Below are 22116 nucleotides of genomic sequence, written 5' to 3'. Positions count from 1 at the left end.
GACCTTGTCAATCTTTGTGATGGTCGTTAGAATGCCAAGCTGCATTTGAGAAACTAAAGAGACTCTTTGCAGCTGAAGCAGTCCTTAAGCACCCTGACCCTGAACAATAATTCATCATTCAAGCCGATGTGAGTGATGTGGCTGTGGGTGCCATTCTCTTACAGAAAAACCCCAGGGGGGAATTACAACCCTGTGCTTATACTTCCTGAAAATTAACTGACACCGAGAGGAGGTGGGCTGTTTGGGAGAAAGAGGCTTTTGCAGTTTGTTGGCCATCGCTAACGGCATCATTTCTTGGAAGGGGGGGAAATACCTTTTGAGGTATGGACTGATCATAAAAATTTGGAAGCTTTGAAACTCCCCCACAAATTATCCCTGAAACAATTTTGGTGGGCTCAGTACTTCTACAGTTTTAATTTCATCTTAAAATATTTTCCAGGAGGTAAGAATTTTTTGGCTGATGCCAGAATGCCCCAGTTCAAGAGCCACCGAGAGGAAGTAATTAACTCCATTATTCCTCTGCCACAATCTGCTTCTCAAATAACAACCAGATCGTAAATACAGAGACCACCTGCCAGTCCTCAAGGAACTAAAGGAGAAGTTAGAGACTGATGCCTGGTTCAAAGATAACAAATCTATTTTAACTCTGAGGACTAGAAGGACTCTAAATTATACCTCCCAGATGGCCTCAGACTCCAAGCACTTCAGCGGAGTCATGATACTAAGCAGGTGGGTCACTTTGGATTTTTGAAGACATTGCATCTGGTGCGGAGGCAATTCTGGTGGCCAGGAATGAAAAAAGACATTGAGAGTTATGTTAAGAGTTGTGCCACCTCTGCTGCCATGAAGAGACATCCTGACAAAACCTCAGGATTGCTGCAGAGGAAATAGCCATGGATTTTATAGTGGAGTTGCCTGAAAGCAAGGGAAACACTATATTATGGACTGTGGTTGATCTATTTTCCAAACAAGTGCATTTCATCACTTGCTCAGGACTTCCTTCTGCCAAGAAGCTAACCAAGATGTTTTTGAAACATGTATATCGACTCCATGGTGCCCTGAAGCAGATTATTTCTGACAGAGGGGTCCAGTTTACTGCAAAGTTCTGGAGGGAGTTTGTTAAACTGAATGGGTACACCCAGGGCCTTTTATCAGCTTTTCATCCGAGTACTAATGGAGTTGTTGGGGGAAAAAATCGCAATGGTGGAACAGTACCTCAGATGCTATGTAAATTACCAGCAGGCTAATTGGCCTGACCTCCTGCCTTTCACAGAGGTAGCCTACAACAACACTGTGCACAGTAGCACTGGACTCACCCCATATAAAAAAGTAACAGGGCAAGATTTTGTGCCTATCCTTGAGTACCCCCAGGAGCCTCCTACTTCCCAGACTTTGGATCAATGGGTGACATCCTTCCAGGGGGGTTGGGTGAATGTGAAGAAAGCTTTGACCAAGGCCACCAAGGTTTTCAAGGAGCAAGCACATAAATGACGCTCCCCTCAGAAAGTTTTTCGTGTTAAGCAATTGGTTTATCTTTCAACAAAATATTTAAGGTTAAAGTTACCCAGCAGAAAATTGGGGCCAAAGTTCCTTGGTCCTTTTCCCATCACTAAGATCATAAACGAGGGACGCGGTGGCTCAGTGGGTTAGGACGCTGAGCTTGTCGATCAGAAGGTCGGCAGTTTGACGGGTCGAATCCCGAGTGCCGCGTAACAGAGTGAGCGCCTGTTACTCGTCCCAGCTTCTGCCAACCTAGCAGTTCGAAAGCACGTAAAAATGCAAGTAGAAAAATAGGGACCACTACGGTGGGAAGGTAACAGCGTTCCGTGCGCCTTTGGCGTCTAGTCATGCCGGCCACATGACCACGGAGACGTCCTCGGACAAGCGCTGGCTCTTTGGCTTTGAAACGGAGATGAGCACCGGCCCCTAGAGTCGGAAACGACTAGCACGCACGTGCGGGGGAACCTTTACCTTTACCTTAAGATCATAAACTCTGTTACAGTGGAATTGAAACTTCCGTGATTGTTGGGAAAAGTTCACCCTGTGTTTCATTGTAGTCTATTGAAACCTGTGTCAGAATCTTCTTTAAGCTCTATCCCAAAGAAGCCGCCATGTCCAGTAGTGGTATAGGGGGAGACACATTATGAAATAAAATGAATTCTTGATTCTAGGCTGCATGAGGGAAAGTTACCGTACCTCGTTCAATGGAAAGGCTACCCCCTGTCAGAAGCTACATGGATGAAATGTACCAATGTGAAAGGAGATAGATTAATAAAAAAAAGTTCTACGATATCCTCACAAGCCTCGAGAGAACACTTAACCTGCTTTTTGTTTCCCCTACAGGAAACAAGGGGCCAACTGTCAACTCTACAAATGAGAATGGCTGCAGCCATTTTCCTTCTTATTCTAGGTTGCCACATAGAACAGAGGGAGGGTTTTTTTGTCTTTTGTCCCTTGGGAACCAAGCTCATCTTTTGTCCCTTGGGAACCAAGGTCATTGGCTGCTCCTGAGACTAGGGACTGGGCATTGCATAAAAAGCCCACCAAATAATCATATTGGGGAATGTAGTTGCTTGTATAGCTTTTATGGGTGGGACATTTAACTTTGTATTGGAAAATTGTTACTTGTGTATCCAGACTTGGTTTCACTCGTGACCGTGCCAATGCTTTGTAACTAATAAACATGTTTTTTGAGGAATTTGCAAGCTTCAGAGTTCTGCTTTATTCATCTCTGTCTGTTGGAACCATGACATGCAGTGCTTAGAATGCAGTATTACAGGTTAACTCTGTCCACTGCCAGGCTCAAAGTTGACTTGGCCTTCCATTCTTCCAAAGTCAGTAAAATAAGGATCTAGACTGTTGGGGCAATATGCTGACTCTGTAAACTGCTGTAAAGCACTATGAAGCGGTATATACGTCAAATACTATTGCAATATTGGCTGTGCTGCAGAATGTATGAACCAACTTCATATTTTCTTTCATACTCTGCTACTACTGAGATTTACAGTATTTCCACTCTGGTTTGTAATCTTTTTTATTCTACTGGAAAACCATTTGAGGATTAGAAGCATATTTCTGTGTAGTTTTTGCTTCTCCATTTATGAATTTGATTTAAATTGAATATAAGCCTACAATAATTGGAATTCTCAGTTGGGATAATGGTAGGGGATGGAAACCTTTTATACATATATAATTTTGAAGTGTTTCAATTAATAATTGATCACAGTTGAAATATTTCTAATGGTTTAAAGGTAAAGGTAAATATTCCCCTGCACATGCTTGCTAGTCGTTTCCAACTCTAGGGGCTGGTGCTCATCTCCGTTTCAAAGCCGAAGAGCCAGCGCTTGTCCAAGGACATCTCCGTGGTCATGTGGTCGGCATGACTAGACGCCAAAGGCGCATGGAACGCTGTTACCTTCCCACCATAGTGGTCCCTATTTTTCTACATGCATTTTTACATGCTTTAGAACGGCTAGGTTGGCAGAAGCTGGGACGAGTAACAGGCGCTCACTCTGTTACGCGGCACTCGGGATTCGACCCGCCAAACTGTCGACCTTCTGACTGACAAGCTCAGCGTCCTAACCCACTGAGCCACCGCGTCCCTTTCATGGTTTAGTAAGTTTTAAATAAATGTCTCAAAAGTACATATGAAACTCTTTTTGTATATTCAATTCAATACCATCATGTTCCTGCAATCCACTCTAGCATAATGTTGCCAATTCTATATAAATCTCTAGTTTCTTCAGGTTTTTTTTAATATATAATACAATTTTCTTCCTTTACTTCCTTATAAACATTTTGTTTTCAGGAGCAAGTTTTCATAAGGAAATTTGAAGGCATAATGTAAAATGTAATAAACCTAAAATCATATCTTTATTACAAACTTAATGGAGCAATCAGAAGCATCTTGGGTCAGCCTAATAAATCAACTAAAACTGATAAAAGTGAAGCCTAAAATTGAGCTGGTTATCTCTATATTTTATTTTATAATTACTTAATTGAAATAGTTATATATTAAAGTCTATGTTACTATATATTGTGCATAAATACATAAACATATATATAAATTATTAATCTACAGAATATACTTTTTTTGAAATCTGCACCTCTTGGTGTGTTGACTTCACAACTTCCAGGTTTTTATGCCATCATTATCAAAGTGGAGCTCAATATATAAAAATATATTATATATTGTCTAAGGAAAGCTGTTAATCTGAATCATCACTGCTGAAGTATGAGCTGTCACAATATTCTGCTGTGTAAAGGAATTTATGAACTGTTGGATTCAGTTTTGGGATCCAGCTTCTTGGCACCAAGTAAGTTGGAAGATTGAACAAATCAACGAATACTTTATATCTGTCACTGAAAAAAATGAAAAATATTAATGGAAATGGATTTCCATAGTATTTTATAGATAATAGTAAGCAGAACCTATAACACTAGACTCGATCCAAGCATCTAGTTCTAATGTTTAAGAGTTGGAAAAGGTCACTTCAAGAAAAATGCAGCTAAAATATGATGAGCTTTCTAGTGATCCCAATGTTTCTTATAATAGCTTTAAAGGTAAAGGTAAAGATTCCCCCGCACATGCGTGCTAGTCGTTTCCAACTCTAGGGGCCGGTGCTCATCTCGATTTCAAAGCCAAAGAGCCAGCACTTGTCCGAGGACGTCTCCGTGGTCATGTGGCTGGCATGACTAGACGCCAAAGGCGCACGAAACGCTGTTACCTTCCCACCGTAGTGGTCCCTATTTTTCTACTTTCATTTTTATGTGCTTTTGAACTGCTAGGTTGGCAGAAGCTGGGACGAGTAACAGGTGCTCACTCTGTTACACGGCACTCGGGATTCGACCCGCCAAACTGCTGACCTTCTGATCGACAAGCTCAGCGTCCTAACCCACTGAGCCACAGCGTCCCATAATAGCTTTAAAAGGATATAAAAATTATATCCTTAGGTACAAACAAGTGTGGAAAGCCTTTCATCTAATGCTCACTAATATCAATAGAGCAGAAAGAGACTGCTTGCAGTGAGGGGACACTGTGAGGGCAGACATCTTTAATTTTTTTCTTCTGGGAAGAACCTCCTATTGTCAGAAGATTTCAACTTTTTTTGTCCCTTTATGGTGAGCATTAACAATTAAAAATGTTAGTTGGAATCAACTTGCTGGATTAGATTGAATTTTCTAGGGAAGCATTTTGCATTCTCTGCAGCAGCTATTCACCATGCAGATGATAATTGTGCTACGGGGATAATGATGATCTCTTATTAGTCATAATTTATCAAAAATTGTTTCTTTGATTAAGGGGCATTTTATATAAATGGCTAATTGTTATTATGACTGGGTATAATTAGTATTAATTTTGGCATAATTAATATAGTTATATTGGACAGTTGTACAACTCCATACAATTATGAATTGATTTGCATAATCAAAGGCTATAAGCAAAAATGACTCCTTTTGGTTCCCATAATAAGAAATACAGTTTATGTGCAAAAAGAGACCTTTTACAGTCATTCAGGGGCTTCCACAAAGAAGGAGTCAAGCTATTCCCCAAAGCGCCTGAAGGCAGGATAAGAAGCAATGGATGGAAACTAATCAAGGAGAGAAGCAACCTAGAACTAAGGAGAAACTTCCTGACAGTTAGAACAATTAACCAGTGGAACAACCTGCCTCCAGAAGCTGTGAATGCTCCAACAATGGAAGTTTTTAAGAAGAGACTGGACAGCCATTTGAGATATATATAGGCTGAAACAGGAAAGAAGATTTAACCAGCAAGGTATTCAAAAGACTTGATAAATACTTAACACATATATCTCCCTTGCTTCCTAGCTAATAAAGAGAGAAAGAGCCTGTGGCCTAGGGGTTAAAACAACTGCCTAATATATACTTAGCCCAGGTTCGAATCTCAGATAAAGGGTATGACTGACTGATGAGAACAAAATAAGTTCGAAATGGCCATATCAGCAGTTATGGCAATACATTTGCTGTATTAATTATGAAATCCTTCATTAATCCTGTTGGTGTTTTAAGTAATTTTACTAATGTTCAAGAGAAAGTTAAAAATGGTTTTTTTTCTTCCTATGTACCCTGTAGGTACGCTTCCTAATCAGATGTATGAAGAAAATATTTGAGAAATGAATATGTCTGTATGTAGTCCTCAGCTTATTACCATAATTTTAACCAGACTTTCTGTTATAAATTGTTGCAGTCCTAAGTTGAGTCGGATGCAATTTTGTGACAATTTTTATGACAATCATTAAGTGAATCACATAGTCATTAAGCGAACCGAGATTCCCCACTGGACTTTTTTGCAGGAAATTGGCAAAAAAGTTCATAATCATTCCATGACTGCTGGACACTGCAAACATTCATAAATGTGAGCTGGTTGCCAAGTGTCCAAATTGTGATCACATAACTGTGGGGGTGGTGTGACAATTGTAAGTGCAACCACAGGTCATAGTCACTTTTTTCAACTTTGGAACTTTGAACCATTGTTAAACAAATGATCATAAGTTGAGGACTACCTGTATATATTTAAAAAAAGGAAATTAAATTCACAAGGAGAAAGAGTAATTACGTAGCCAAATGTTTAAACTTTATCCACAGCATATTATGGTGGTTTCCTACAAAAAGATCAATACGAACTCCCTTGTAAACTTAAAATTATGAGTTCTGCTCTGGAAATATTGCTAAGAAGACTCTATGTCCGTGGTGGTGAACCTATGGCACGCGTGCCACAAGTGGCACGCAGAGCCCTCTCTTTGAGCACACGCGCCGCTGCCCCAGTCCTAGGCCTTCAGCTGGGTTTTATAAAACTTTTTCACTTTAGGTCTCCGCCGCCGTGTGAAAAAAAAAGGTTCAATCAATCAATCAATTTCAACTTCTTGCGGGGAAAAAAAAGATCTCGCAAATTTGGAATTGATTGTCTGAACTTTTTAGACCCACCCAGTCTGCCGTTACCATCACAGCCACGCCCAGCCAATTGGCCACACCCACCCAATGGGCCATGCCCCCGGCACCCGACGATACATAAGTGGGTTTGGGGCTGCAGTTTGGGTACTCAGTCTGTAAAAGGTTTGCCATCACTGCTCTATGTAGATGTCAGATAATTCTTGCTTCATGTTTTTATCCATTTTTGATATGCATATGGTATGTGTCTTGCCATTCATAAATGATAACAAAATGTGAAGTTGGCTTCCTAAACTTACCTCACAGTTGAGCGTAGATACTGGTAGCCTGATGAACCTCCAGTCCCAGCCTTGCTGCCAATCATTCTGTGCACCATACACACATGGTTATCTAAGTATATAGAAACTCTTTTAGTTCATTTTTCATTTTAAGATAGAAAAAGATTATGTAAGACTGTTATAAATGAGAATTGTTTCATCAGTTCCGCAAATTTAACTTTTATATTCTACTTTCTTTATAATTAAATAGACACAAACCTATTTTATTTCAAAGTGGATACCTATAAAAGTCTAATAAGTATGTTCTACAGGATTTAATACAGCCTAGATTTACCAAAATGAGTATAAGATTACAACTTTGGGATATATTTATTACACAACATATTATCACATACAGTATTTTGCTGTATTTTAAAAAAAAAACTAAGGTAGTTTTGTGATATCATCCCCCATTCTAGATGAGCAGAAGTAAGGTTAAAATAAAATGATTTGCTAAATGGGAATAACTTCATGATAGAAGCAATATTTGAGTTTTTCAAATGTATCTATCACTTAAACCATTAGATGCCTGAAGTTATAAGCCAATTGTATTCATCTCCTATAACTTTTCACAATCTAGGGCACTCCAGGATGCAATAAATATTTAGTCAATTACAAAATCCTAGACTATCTACCTTGAAAATATCTTTCATTTTGACTATAGTGGCTATGTGAAATGAAAATTAAGGTTATTTGCATCAAAGAAATGTTTAAAGGAGAACTTACATCTCCATTTAGTCATTAGCACATCGATATCCATAAGAGAAGTAAGAAGCTGAAAAGGAACTTGGAAGCGAGGTTCCTCTCTTAAACAGTTGAAGAAGGTTGATTGAATTCATTTATCAGTTTGTGTTAAGGCAAAAGAAGAAGATCCAAATGAATAAACATAATTGTTAAAGCAATTGCAAACCTTGCTACAGTTTAATAGCTAAAAATAACCAGGAGAAAACAGAAAATAGACTTCAAGTTTGCTTCTCAGAATTTGCTACTCTTATTTATATTCTTTTGAAATAAACATAAACAGGCACTAGATAAATGAAGTTTAGCATCAAAGTAATACTTAGTGCAGCTTTCCCCATTTGTTTTCCTATGCTCTGCATGGGGTGGGGTGTGAGATCACTTTGGAAAAGACTTGACTAATTAGAAGGTGGAATCCAGGGTGACTCAAAGGAGAGATTGCCTATAGAAATCACCTGGAGAGAGAGTTCTAGAGAACTAAGTTGTTTGGATCAGGGCCACATAGATCTGTCACCAGGATTGGAGGGGAGGGGGACTGGCGGTGGGAGTAGCAGAAACCGGGGCCATTGGAAAGGCAGACAGTGTGTTGGGGTGAGGACCAGGAAGGGAGGGACAGTGTCAGAATCTATTTATATTTCATTTCTAACTCTCTTTTCTGTGCAAACCCAAATCTCACCCCCCCTTGGATTCTGCCATTCCCAAGGAGGAAAAGGGAATAACATGGGAGTTTATTGCTTCCACTTCCTTTCCTTAGATGTAACTTTTTGTTTATTTAGCCTGCCTGTTACCCATCAGAACGGGGGTGGGGGGAATCTGGTTTGTTTCTCCGGATGGAATGTGAAGGGGTGGGATTGATTCTGCTACAAATGGACTGATGTTTCTCCTTTTCCCACGAGGGGCTTGCCACCTGGAACTCGACTGATCTGGAACTGACCAAATGAACTGATGGGTGGAGTTTGCTTGGGGACACTTTAAAAATATTGATCTGTGAGGGGATTTCTCAGATCCTGTCTATTATACCCTCTATCATCTATGTCTTAGTAAAAGTTCCTGCTTTGATAATTTTGTCTCCAAGAATCTTTCTTTCTTAAGATGTGGATTGGAGTGGGTTCTGACAGACAGCTTGGCTCGCTACTCAGCCAGCTGCAATGAGGCCAGGAAATGAAAGGGGGAAGGAGGAGCCAGGCGGTGCAGCCTTTAGGGAGGAAGGGTGTTGTGGCCAGTTGCATTCCAGGGAGACGAGAAGTAGGTATCAGTGGAAGGAAGTGGGAGAGGATGGGAATTGTAGTACAGACTGCCTGGGAGGCATCCAGAGTTGGGAGAAGAAAGAGCATCCTGGATAGAGAGAAGAATGGAAATTGTCCATGGGAGGTGTGTGTATGTTTATATAGCATTACCTGTATGTGAAAGTGTGAATAGAGTATGATGTAGGTTTGGATGACCTATCAAAACCACAGCTCCCAATCGATCCGAAAGTTAGCCCCTTTAAAAAAAAATCTTGTGGAGCAACAAAAACAAAAATCTTGCATTGCAGGCTTCCCCCACACAGACCCCACTTCATCCACTGCCAATCACATACTGCCCTCCCAAAGCACCACTGCTTCTTCCCACCACCTGATTGGTTGGGGACTATTTGTCCCATGCCACAAAGTGCCCAGGTCAAATGGTGCCTAGGAGAATGAGCAGGAATGAAGGGTGTGGGGGCAGAGAGCTAGGGGGCCACTGGAGGTGGACAGTGGCTGGGGAAGGCCAGCACAGGAGTAAAACTGGTTTTGTATCAGCTGAGGTGGGTGGCTGGAGGTGAAGTGGGCGTGGCCAACGGTCAGTGCCTAAACAGCCCATTCTGTGGGTTGCTGGCACAATGACACTGCTTTTCATGTGTAGAACAGCAAACAGCTTACTCTCTTTTCCTTTGCAATGTCTCTGCTCTGCAAGGCAGGCGGGGGATTAAAAACTACAAATCAGGTGACTAAGGGATGCAGCAAAGTTTGTAAATAGTTGTAAATGACCCGGAAAGATATTTTTTTCAGTGTTGTAACTTCAAATGGTTGCTGGACAAATGGTTGGTAAGCAAGGACTCATTTTCTTATTCTCAATAATGCTAATCCTGCTTGTTAAGGAAGTTAGAACAAAAATGAAACTTCAGTAAAGAAACAACACTAGGAAACCCATTTACAGAGGCAATTACACCTTTTGCATACCTATAGAAGTATATCATTAAAGCTCCTTTCATTGCTTTATAGGACAATCTTCTGTCACCTGCAAAAATTAAAAAGTGGAAAATAATACAGAAATTCTAATGCAGAAAGTTTTATGTTATCTATCAAGAACTGAAAATCCACTTCTGCTCATACTAATATGTATACAGATAGTCCTCAATGTACGACCACAATTGAGCCCAAAATTTCTGTTGCTAAATGAAATAATTGTTAAGTGAAATTTGCCCCATTTTATGACTATTCATGCCACAGTTGTTAAATGAATTACTGCAGTTATAGTAATACAGTTGATAAGTGAATCTGACTTCCCCATTGACTTTGCTTGTCAGAAGGTCATAAAAGGTGAGCATGTGACCCCAGGACACTGCAACTGTCATAGTCAGCTGCCAACTGTCTGAATTGATGATCAATTGGCCATGGAGATTGCTGCAATGGTTGTAAGGGTGAAAATGGTCATAAGACACTGTATTCAGTGCCTTTGTAAGTTTGAATGATCACTAAATGAATTGTTGTAAGTCAAGGACTACCTGTGTCTACCTTTACTATGCTTACCTTTACTAAGAAGATGTTCATGGAGTTTTTCATCAAATAATGACATAAGTACTTCTTTTTGCTTCTTAAGTTCTGCCAATTGATCTTCTTTTTCCTCAGATTTTTCTTTAGCCTTTCAAAGACAATTATTCTTTTTTTTAAAAAAACATTTTACTTAGCTATACTTGCATTTATGGGGAATATTTTCCCTTTGCATTTCATATATCCAGAACCTTTTTCCACAAGTACTCTGTTTAACTCATGACAATCACAGTTCTTCTTTTGTGTATGTATGATTAAAATAAAACACAAAAATGTCAGCTTGAGATGGAAACTATTGCAGACTTGGCTGCCTCTGCTTATAGATCATTTGATAGTTCACGAGCTTTCTCTAATGTGCCCTCTAGTTTTGCCAAGACTGCAGCCTTCAACACATCTGGAAGGCACCAACTAGGAAGAGTATGGAATATCCTAAATATGGATGGAAGTTATTGATACTGCACAGCTGTTTTCCTAAAAACAAACTTGGGCACAGAAATGAATAACCAGTCTATACTATAACATGAAGATAATCACATTAATAATGCATTCCCTTATACACACTTAAAAACTCAGTTTGCTTGTAACTATATAATCATTCCTAAATTAATTTATTTTGAGCATTTAATGTCCAAATAAGGATTGTAGATTTTGTCAGATTATCTGGTTCAGTGTCTGAACTTGTTAAAATCCTTATCAACAGTGCACCAACATTTGAGACCTGAACTATTTTGAGAAGACATTTATGCAATGTTGCCATAAGATAAATGTTCTCCCCAGTAGCATCTGAGGATAGTCAAGGCAAAATGATAAAAGCAGTGCCATGATTGTGCAATTATGATTTAAGACTTATCCTTCTTATATACATGTTGCAACATTGCATGCATATCTAAAAGGCCAAAACTTCACTGTAATTCTGCTTTCAGTATTTCAACAAAAATAATCAGAGCCCATTGATGCCAATGCATAAATAAATGCATCAGCAAGTTTAAACTAACCCATATGGAAATTCACACATATATGGAGATACAATTCATATGAATATGCTCTCTTATTAAAACTACAACCATGATGTTTTGCTACAAATGGTGGCCACCTCTGGAAAGTTACTTTTTAATCTAAAGACAACATGATAAATTGGAATATATACCTGTACTGTTGCATATTCTTGTTCTAATCCATTAAGTACATTTGCTTCAAATTTTCCCCAGAAATTAAATCCTTCTGGTTCAAGTCCTGGTGTTCTTGCCAGCCATGCCTTATAAAACAAAATGAAGTGAACGTCAGTTGACTGCATTAGTTGCAATGTGTGAATTAGCAAGCTAATGCTTAGTGACTAGCCAATAGCAAAGCATAGCATCAACAGACAGACAAGATAGAATACTAGGCAGACTTTTTTCCCTTATCCCACCAAAACACCCATCCAGTTTTTAATATTTTACATTACCAATACCTATTAACTACTGCTTGGTAAGCTAGAAAAAGGTGGAATAGACAACATCACCACCAGATGGATTTGTAGCTGGCTGACAAATCATACTCAAGGAGTAGTCCTCAATGGTACTACATCCACATGGAGAGAAGTAAGCAGTGGGGTACCACAATGCTCCATCTTTGGCCCAGTACTCTTCAATATCTTCATCAATGACTTAGATGAGGGAATAGAAAGGGAACTCATCAAATTTGCAGATGACACTAAACTGGCAGGAATAGCCAACATCCAAGAAGACAAGCCCAGGATTCAAAAAGATCTTGACAAACTGGAACAATAGGCCCTATCCAACAAAATGATTTTTAATGTGGAGAAAAACAAATTTTTACATTTAGGCAGGAAAAATCAAAGACATAAGTTCAGATTAGGTACTTATGGTATAGCTTCTGCTACTCAAGCAGGGGGCTGGACTAGAAGACCTCCAAGGTCCCTTCCAGCTCCATTCTATTCTATTCCAGTGTGGCTAAATTCAACTGACCTGATTTTTTAAAAAGAAAAAGTTTTGAACAAATCATAACCCAAGACTGCATGACCAGCCAAGTAGTAAACAAGAAAATTCATACTTCAACTAGCTGCAGTAGTGTTGGCTCTTGTTCTGATTTAAGCAATAATTCATATTCCTTTCCCTTGAAGATATCTCGGTAGTGCCTTCTGTTATATGGAACTCTCAAATTCTGAGGAACACCAATCTTATTTTCCAATAATCGAAACTGTAAGCTCTGAAATCCTGAAGCTGGACTCAGATAATCTCTTTAAAGATAGGAGAAAAAGCAGTAACTTATTATTCTACATAAAAAAGCACATTTGATTTTCTTGCCTTATTCTATTATATCAGGTAATGGTGAAATTATTGAATCATCAATCTGGATAGAATTCCAGTGTGGCATAGAATCATATCCTTGGAAATAAATTAGATTTATGTTAATCCTGGATAATTTATCTCATTGATTTTAATCAGGTCAATTTTAGTGCCTTTCTCCCAGTCTCTTGACACTTTGTATGCTTAATCAGCTGTGACTCACACATTGTAAGGCTTATTCTAAATATATCTGCCCAGTTAAACTGGAATTAAGTTGAAACTCACTACTTTATATTTGGTTTAATACAAAACATCTGATTATGAATAGAAATACTCATACTGCATGCATATTTTTCCTAAAGGATTTGAATAAAGTTAAGTCATTCACATTTCATGTGAAGTTTCTAGCCTAATTCCTAAGTAGCAGAATGTATTACAGAAGTTGACCGCTTCAGATTGACCATTTCAGGTTGACCATAGACATAAACATAAACTAATTAAGGAGAGAAGCAACCTAGAATTAAGGAGAAACTTCCTAACAGTGAGAACAATTAACCAACAGAATGACTTCTCTTCAGAAGGTTTTGAACATAATTGTACAAGAGGAAAAATGTCCCCACAAAAAAGCTCACCATTTTTTAAGATTTCTGAAATCTTACATTAGCAAATTTGTGAGATTTCAGTGATTCCATGCAGGAACATTAAAATCTCATGTGAGTTGGTGATCATGTAAGATTTGGCCATTTTTAAAATATGGTGATGTGTACCTTAGATGCCATCCAGTAATGCTGCATCTATTTTGTTTACCACAGACCTGCCAGTTAAACTTGCATAAGCCTAACTATATGTGGTTTGAACTTGCCTACCTTCTTTCCTGTTTCCCCCTGTATTCATTGTTCTCTCCTTTGTAATTTCTCCTTTTTTGTATTCTAGATTTCTAATCCTGTCAGTATAAAGACCTCTATTCTTCAATTCTGTGAAATGCTCATACATTACTGTTATCATCACTACAAATTCTGATAGAAATATACTGAGTATTTTGTGAGGGGCCCTTGATGCTCTCTGAGCTTGGTAGTTCCCTTGCAGATGTTTCATTACCCAAACTAGGTAATATCATCATTTCTAGCAGGGAGTGGAGTTGGCTCTTGTTTTATAGTCTATTGCAGGGGTCTTCAAACTTGGCCCTTTTATGACTTGTGGACTTTCAACTTCCAGAATTCCTCAGCCAGCGTGCCTGGCTGAATAATTCTGGGAGTTGAAGTCCACAAGTCATAAAAGGGCCAAGTTTGAAGACCCCTGGTCTACTGGTTGCCCTGTCATCGTTGATGGGAGTGGTCTTAGAGCTACTTTGGTTGTATGTTTATGTTTATGTTTATTGGACTTATATACCGCCCTTCTCCCGTAGTTCACAAGGTATTTAAAATAACAATACAAATTACAAAAGTTAAGAACAATTAAATAATTAAATTTAGTCCTTGAATAAAGTATAAAACCCCTGTTAAACTCCAATTAAAACCCAATTAAAATAAAATTAAAATTAAAATTCTCAATCCTGGCCGGAAAGCTCAAAGAGCCAGGTCTTCAGGTCCCGGCGGAATGAACGAAGGTCAGGGGCAGTTCTGAGCTCTACGGGCAGCTGGTTCCAGAGGGCAGGCGCACCCACAGAGAAGGCCCTCCCCCTGGGTGTTACCCGCTGGCAATCTTTTGCCGGCGGCACCCTGAGAAGGCCCTCCCTGTGGGAGCGCACAGGACGAAGGGAGCTTGATGCCGGCAGCAGGTGTTCCCTCAGATATCCTGGACCCAAGTAATTTAGGGCTGTACTGTTTATTGTTAGCTTGTTTGGAGTTCATTTCTAGAAGCCTGGCACTCTGACAAATTAGCCACAAATAGACACATAAACAATATATACTGTGCAAAAAAAACAATCAACAAGTGAAAAGGGGAACAAAAAGACCAAAACACCTCCCCACTAGCAATCAACATCCAGATGAGTATAGATTAACTGCAAGATTAACAATCAAGAAATATACAATACCCCAATCAAGGAACTGCCAAACAAGCTAACAGTAACCAGCCCAAGCAAAGAACTTCCAAGACCACCCCCACCAACACTGACAGGGTAAGTCGCTATAATATAAACTGAGAGCAAACCCTACTCTTCATTAGCACTAATGATGTTACCTAGTTTGGGTAATAAAATGTCTGCAAGAAAACAACCAAGCTCAGAGAGCACCAAGCATTCCTCATTTCAATGAGCCAGGATTGAAATAATTCTTTATCATATTTTGTTTCTTATAAATTCATTTTAAGATCTTTGCAAATACAGTAACTGTACATATAAATGAATCAAAGACCTGGAATGCTTGTACCTGAAGTCAAAGAAATCCAGAGCTGTCATTGTTTCTAGGACAGTAAATTGTTCCACAAGCAATTTAAGAATTATTGAAATTCTCTGCATTCGAGTAACCATCTTCAGCATATTCCTTTCATCTCTCACCTTAGTTTGAATGTATATATATAAATATTATGACTTGGCTGATAAGGCAGAACAATAACAACAAAATCACAACCCATAATAGACGGCTTGAATTAGAACAGTCATTTAATAACATTTACAAATATTCCACCTTACTAGGGTTTAATCTAGGCTTGTTTTGCCCTATCCACCATCCTTTAGTCCCTCACTGCCTCCAGGCACAATTTTGATATTTCTATATTTTCATCTATTGTTCCCTGATGAGGACATGTCCTTCTTTCTTTTTCAGAATACATCAGTGAGTATGGTGGGATTTCCCTCCAAGTAATAAGACTTTTTTCTGGTAAGAGTGTATAGGACTGCAGTCAGAAGGATTTTAATTGTGCTCTTCAGTCATAAGAGAGTTAGAGATTTAATCTAACTGATATCCAAAAATAGTGATTATTATAGATGTTCAGAATATCCAAATTTCAAACATCTAATTTGTATTTTATAAGAATAAGAATCCAAAGAGGAATTTAAATAAAACAGTTCTATTCTACTTACATGACCATTCTGAAATATCACTCGCACAGAATCCAGTTCCCATAGGATCTGCTTGAACCATAATTCATAAGCTGAATTGAAAGGAACATTAGTTCAGTTTTCAAGCAATAAATAAAAGTGAATGAACAGACTCATCTCTATATTTATAATATATTTAATAAGCCAAAAATGCTGTAAGTAGATATACTTTTCTGTCCTGATTTTTTCCCCAATTGCTTTTCCTGCCCAATTCAGAGATTTGATGGTTTCAGTATAGAGAGCAAAAGTTCTGTAGATGTCCACTCTACTATTCTTCATACATTCATCACTCTGACTACAAAGGTTTAAATCAGAATCACATCATTTCTCAAAAATCCTAATCTTAATGTTTATGCCAAATAAACGTCTTCTTTGAAAAAGTCTAACTACATAAAAATTACAGTATGTGGGCACAATCGTTATAGTAAAGCATGATGTTATAAAGAAACACAACCCCATTTGTCCCTGAAGTGGCATTTAGATGTACATCTGAAGAATCTACTCTCACAGTGCAGAAAATGGTCCCAGGTTGCACTTTTGCAATAATAATAAAGAGCAAATCAACCACGCCAGAGAAAACAACATAATAATCATATCTGAATATTTAAACAGTACATAAACTTGCAATCATCAGCTCTCCAGCAGGTTTACATTCTGTAATCACCACCCATAATTTGAATTGCAGTCCCCTATACAGATAATATTTCTATTTAGGAAAATTATAGTATGAAAAAGTTTGTCACTACGAGAAGCATATAGCTGAGAAATTTGCCCCTAGTTATAAATAATGTATCTGTCATTTAAAGTTTGTGAAAGTTGCCTGCTCCCTTATTAAAAAAATAATTTAGCACAAGAAAGATGACAACAGACGGATAATTCAAGATGCTGCCACTTTGTATATAAATGACTAATTTTATATGATTGCTGTTACTAGTCAAATAATGCATTTCATGACTATAATTTTGGCCAGATATTCCAGTCTCCAAAATCTGGAGACTATTTAATGCCTAAGGTGCTCTCACAGATGTCCTTTCTTTCTTTATTAATTATAAACATTAATAGAAAAAGGATCAATGGTTATCTTTATGTCACCATTATACCAAATCAGTGTGCACAATGTTTCCCCTCAGCCTTCTTTTACTCAACAATGGCTCAGTGAAATAGCTTAATTGAAGATTTTTCTGATGGTTTTGTAGATGACTGAGGATTTGAACCCTAGACTTTCTAGTACTGTTGCATTTGTAAAAAAAAAAACCCAATTGTTTTCTTTTAGAGTTTACAGGTTCTGCAAGTAACATCTCCATTCCAGAATGACATTTAGAATATTAAGGCAGGAGCATCAGCAACAATGTTTTCATCAAAATTTTGCAACGTATTTTGTGATTCACAATGAAAGCTCCTCCCCTTACGTACTTGCATGTGACATCACAACACAAATATAAAAAGTACAAACTTTGCATCATGATACCATAATGCAAAATACATATATTGGGTTTTACTAGCAAAACAAAACTAGGAACACCTACGTTCCAGTGTAAACCTAGCCAGGGAAATTTAGGAATGAAACAAAATGAAATCTGAAAGCATGTATAGAACATAAATACAAAATAATTTTACATGTAACAGAATCAGATATGTGTCCATGTACTTGCTTTAAAATCATAAAATAGAATAAGCACAATAAATACCTGAACTACAATTTAATAACTGAATTAATTGTTGTTGTTGTTAGTTGCGAAGTCGTGTCTGACCCATCGCAACCCTATGGACAATGTTCCTCCAGGCCTTCCTGTCCTCTACCATCTTCTGGAGTCCATTTAAGCTCACACCTACTGCTCCAGTGACTCCATCCAGACACCTCATTCTCTGTTGTCCCCTTCTTCTATTGCCCTCAATCTTTCCCAGCATTAGGCTCTTCTCCAGTGAGTCCTTCCTTCTCATTAGGTGGCCAAAGTATTTGAGTTTTAGCTTCAGGATCTGGCCTTCTAAAGAGCAGTCAGGGTTGATCTCCTCTAGGACTGACCGGTTTGATCGCCTTGCAGTCCAAGGGACTCGCAGGAGTCTTCTCCAGCACCAGGCCTTCCTGTCCTCTACCATCTTCTGGAGTCCATTTAAGCTCACACCTACTGCTCCAGTGACTCCATCCAGACACCTCATTCTCTGTTGTCCCCTTCTTCTATTGCCCTCAATCTTTCCCAGCATTAGGCTCTTCTCCAGTGAGTCCTTCCTTCTCATTAGGTGGCCAAAGTATTTGAGTTTTAGCTTCAGGATCTGGCCTTCTAAAGAGCAGTCAGGGTTGATCTCCTCTAGGACTGACCGGTTTGATCTCCTTGCAGTCCAAGGGACTCGCAGGAGTCTTCTCCAGCACCATAGTTCAAAGGTTTCAATTCTTTGGTGCTCAGTCTTTCTTATGGTCCAGCTTTCACTGCCATACATTGCAACTGGGAAGACCATAGCCTTGACTATACGCACTTTTGTTGACAGGGTGATGTCTCTGCTTTTTAGTGTGCTGTCTAGATTTGCCATGGCTTTCCTCCCAAGGAGCAAGCGTCTTTTAATTTCTTGGCTACAGTCCACATCTGCAGTGATCTTGGAGCCCAGGAAAATAAAATCTGTCACTACCTCCATTTCTTCCCCATCTATTTGCCAGGAATTGAGAGGGCCAGATGCCATGATCTTGGTTTTCTTAATGTTTAGTCTCAACCCAAGTTTTGCACTCTCCTTCTTCACTCGCAACAAGAGGCTCTTTAGTTCCTCTTCACTTTCTGCCATTAGAGTGGTATCATCTGCATATCTTAGGTTGTTGATGTTTCTTCCGGCAATCTTAATTCCAACTTTTGATTCATCTAGCCCTGCCTTTCTCATGATGTGCTCTGCATATAAGTTAAATAGGCAAGGCGACAGTATACAGCCTTGCCGGACTCCTTTCCCAATTTTGAACCAATCAGTGGTTCTGTGTCCAGTTCTCACTGTTGCTTCTTGGCCTGCATATAGGTTTCTCAAGAGACAAATAAGATGGTCTGGTATGCCCATCTCTTTAAGGACTTGCCACAGTTTGTTATGATCCACACAATCAAAGCCTTTAGCATAGTCAATGAAGCAGAAGTAGATGTTTTTCTGGAACTCTCTAGCTTTCTCGATGATCCAGTGTATGTTAGCAATTTGATCTCTAGTTCCTCTGCCTCTTCGAAATCCTGCTTGTACTTCTGGTAGTTCTCGATCCACATACTGCTGGAGTCTAGCTTGTAGAATTTTAAGCATAACTTTACTAGCATGAGAAATGAGTGCAATGGTGCGATAGTTTGAACATTCTTTGGCACTGCCTTTCTTTGGAATTGGAATGTAAACTGATCTTTTCCAATCCTGTGGCCACTGTTGAGTTTTCCAAATTTGCTGGCAAATTGAGTGTAGCACTTTTACTGCATCGTCTTTTAAGATTTTGAATAGCTCAGCTGAAATACTGTCACCTCCACTAGCTTTGTTGTTGCTCAGCTTTTCTAAGGCCCACTTCACTTCACATTCTAGGATGTCTGGCTCGAGGTCAGTGGTCAACTGAATTAATAATGGTAATTAATTAGTGAACTTCAGTTTATTTGCATTTTTTGTATTGCATAGATATTCTGCATTCTGCAAACCTAGCAGTTTTGGCATAAGTTAGAAATATTGCCTATAGTACACATCTTAACCTTTTTGGTTTTAAGAAATCTAGGAATTGTTGAAAGTCTGAAGACAATTCAAATACTATTCATCAGCATTTTCAGCGAGGATATAGTTATGGAAATTAAAGAGTTACATTAGCTGTTTTTATACATGCTTTTACTTATCCTAAATAGTATGTAGAACAAATCATTTTTATTAACAGGCAAACATGTATTTGTAATCACCAGATAATAAGATGAACTGGATTATTTAGGATTTTACCTTGATGGGTCACAATAAAAAGATGTTCATCATGGATTTTGTTTCCCTTGTTTTCACTCTGAAGTTCCTGTGCATTCAATATTTTATCCAGCTTTATAAGAAAGAAGATTAAGGTGACCTTGCAATAATTCTACAGATAATGTCATTTAATTCTGAACCACATAATGAATAGCTTTATTAAATATTCACATTTCAGTTTTGATAATCAGTCTTTTATATTTTGAAAACAACGGCTTTAAAGTTTTTTAAACATGTATATTTAATAGGTCTGCCCTTAGATTAAGGGTGACAAGGACAGCAAAGTTTGGGAAGCACCAATCCTTTCTCTGAATCATTCTAAAAATGCAAATGATCACATTGGAAGAAGATGGTGCCATAGTCAATGTGGCCTAGGAATACCATGTATTTTTGAGCCAGCACTAATGTTTAACGTGGCAAAATTATTGCAGGCCCCCCCCCTCGTTAATGTAATTAGGTATCAAATAGACCTCATTTTCTGCTGAAAAATACCGCCGCCACCACAGCAGCAGCAGTACAAGAATAATTTGGGGGATTGGAGAGAGAGGAGAACCCAAAAGCCAATAAAAGTGACTCTCAGCCTAAAAGTAATGTAGGGGACTATGGATTTGGATAAGAACATGTTTGTTCAAGCTGCATTTCTACCGGTAGAGCTTTTTCAATAATTTTACTATTGACTTTGTCTGGCAGGGAAACCCTGCTGGAAAAGATGAACAATTTAAAAATAAAAGCATAACATGGTGTTTTTCTCCTGCCCCATGAAGACTTCACTGCCATCTTACTTTTTTAAAAAAAATAATAATCCATGACTTATCTATAGTACAACTGGCAGAGCCTAACATATTCTTCTGTTACAAATCCAATATGCTAATATTCAGAAGATATTTTGCTGGGGGGAAAAGAAAAAAATTGGTAGTTACAAAGACTGATTATTCCTGATTTTTAAAAATTTTGTGAACAATATGCTTCCAGTAGATAAATTAGCTTTTGCACCATTTTAAGAAAAAAAATACATTATCACAAATCATATACAATATATCTCATCATAACTTACTGGAACTATACATGCTGCAATCTAGGTGCTATTATACACTAGACTTAGAATGGAGAATCATCAAAAAATCAAAACCCTGCAGTTAATTGGAAACAAGTCTTCAAATGGAACACTGGCCTTTATAAAGTAGGACCCATAACCACACAGCTGCTTGGGTGAACCACTTTGGGGTTGCAAGGGGGGGCGGGGGGAACAAGTGCTTATTTCCTATTGGGTTTACTGAGACAGATTAAGTATCTGTAGCTAAAACATGAATGTCTTTTGAAGATTCATTACAATAATCAAGAATTTCACAATCATAAAACATACTTAAAGAGCTACTGCTGAAATATTCAGTTGTAGATTAGTCAGTTTTTAAACAGTACCCCCATCTCATACTTACGTGCAGATAGTCTCCATAGATAAGACCACTTTTGCTAGCCTTGTTTAAGCCTTCCTGTGATTTGTCATCTGTCTCGTCTTCCAAAGCTAATTTAGCAAAATTAAATCTATGAATAAAGAAATGATAACAGAGCTAAGTATTGCCAACAGAAGAGAACTATATAACAGGCTACATCAATATACTGATAATTTGAATTTGTAATAAGACAACAAGACTGATTCTGGTTTTTTTTCAGATAAAGGCACTACCAAAAAATAAAAATAAAAGTAGGGTTCCAAAAACCAGCTACTTCTAGGGTTATTTAAAATTATTATTATAGTTACTTATATATCCATTGCATTCATTTTGTTTATCAAAATATCTCTTTTGATTTCTCTTATTAACAAAAAAAGAGAAATGTACTTACTGGTATTTGTTCTTCCAAAAGGGACATCCAGTCATGACTCTAGTATTAAATATTACCTGTTCCAATATCCTGAGATAAAATAAATTACATTTCCTAGTGCATTCTTTTATGTAATCTGATCAATAATTTAGGCCACCCCCCTTTTGAAATGCCCACCCTTGCTACCATTCAGATTCAGTGGATATCTAGAAAATAACTTCATGAAATATTTGTCTTGTTGACTGAACAATTCCCTCATTCAATCCAAACAC

The 22116-nt window shown here is 38.2% G+C and overlaps 1 protein-coding gene across 2 annotated transcripts; it reads right to left on the bottom strand.

Moving 5' to 3' along the window:
- Positions 1-866: 866 nt before the first annotated feature.
- Positions 867-21705, bottom strand: TDO2 (tryptophan 2,3-dioxygenase). 2 transcript variants are annotated; one of them, XR_014027040.1, is made up of 12 exons: positions 21460-21705; positions 20006-20096; positions 16067-16137; positions 15414-15541; positions 12809-12995; positions 11904-12011; positions 10736-10847; positions 10166-10223; positions 7953-8032; positions 7209-7299; positions 4107-4362; positions 867-915 (listed from the first exon to the last, which is right to left on the bottom strand). XR_014027040.1 is itself a non-coding variant. In XM_081332161.1 (11 exons), exons 4-11 carry the CDS (start codon positions 15521-15523, stop codon positions 4209-4211), a joined length of 900 nt encoding a protein of 299 aa, XP_081188287.1. In that variant the 5' UTR covers positions 15524-15541; positions 16067-16137; positions 20006-20096; positions 21460-21705; the 3' UTR covers positions 3845-4208. The 2 variants fall into 2 exon arrangements, 1 of the variants encoding a protein (XP_081188287.1); XM_081332161.1 differs by lacking the exon at positions 867-915 and having other exon boundaries at positions 3845-4362.
- Positions 21706-22116: the final 411 nt, after the last annotated feature.

This window comes from Vipera berus (genome assembly GCF_964194415.1).
Source record: "Vipera berus genome assembly, chromosome: 7".
NCBI lineage: Eukaryota > Metazoa > Chordata > Lepidosauria > Squamata > Viperidae > Vipera > Vipera berus.
The sequence above is the reverse complement of the archived record's forward strand: the minus strand, read 5'-3'. Positions and strand labels throughout refer to the sequence as shown.

Excerpts from the sequence above, each read along its gene's own strand:
- TDO2 (XM_081332161.1), bottom strand. The coding sequence starts at position 15,523 with ATGCTGAAGATGGTTACTCGAATGCAGAGAATTTCAATAATTCTTAAA. Across the intron at positions 12,012-12,808 it reads CACTACTGCAGCTAGTTGAA|GCATGGCTGGCAAGAACACC; the intron begins GTATGAATTTTC and ends TTGTTTTATAAG. Across the intron at positions 10,848-11,903 it reads AAGAATATGCAACAGTACAG|GCTAAAGAAAAATCTGAGGA; the intron begins GTATATATTCCA and ends TGTCTTTGAAAG.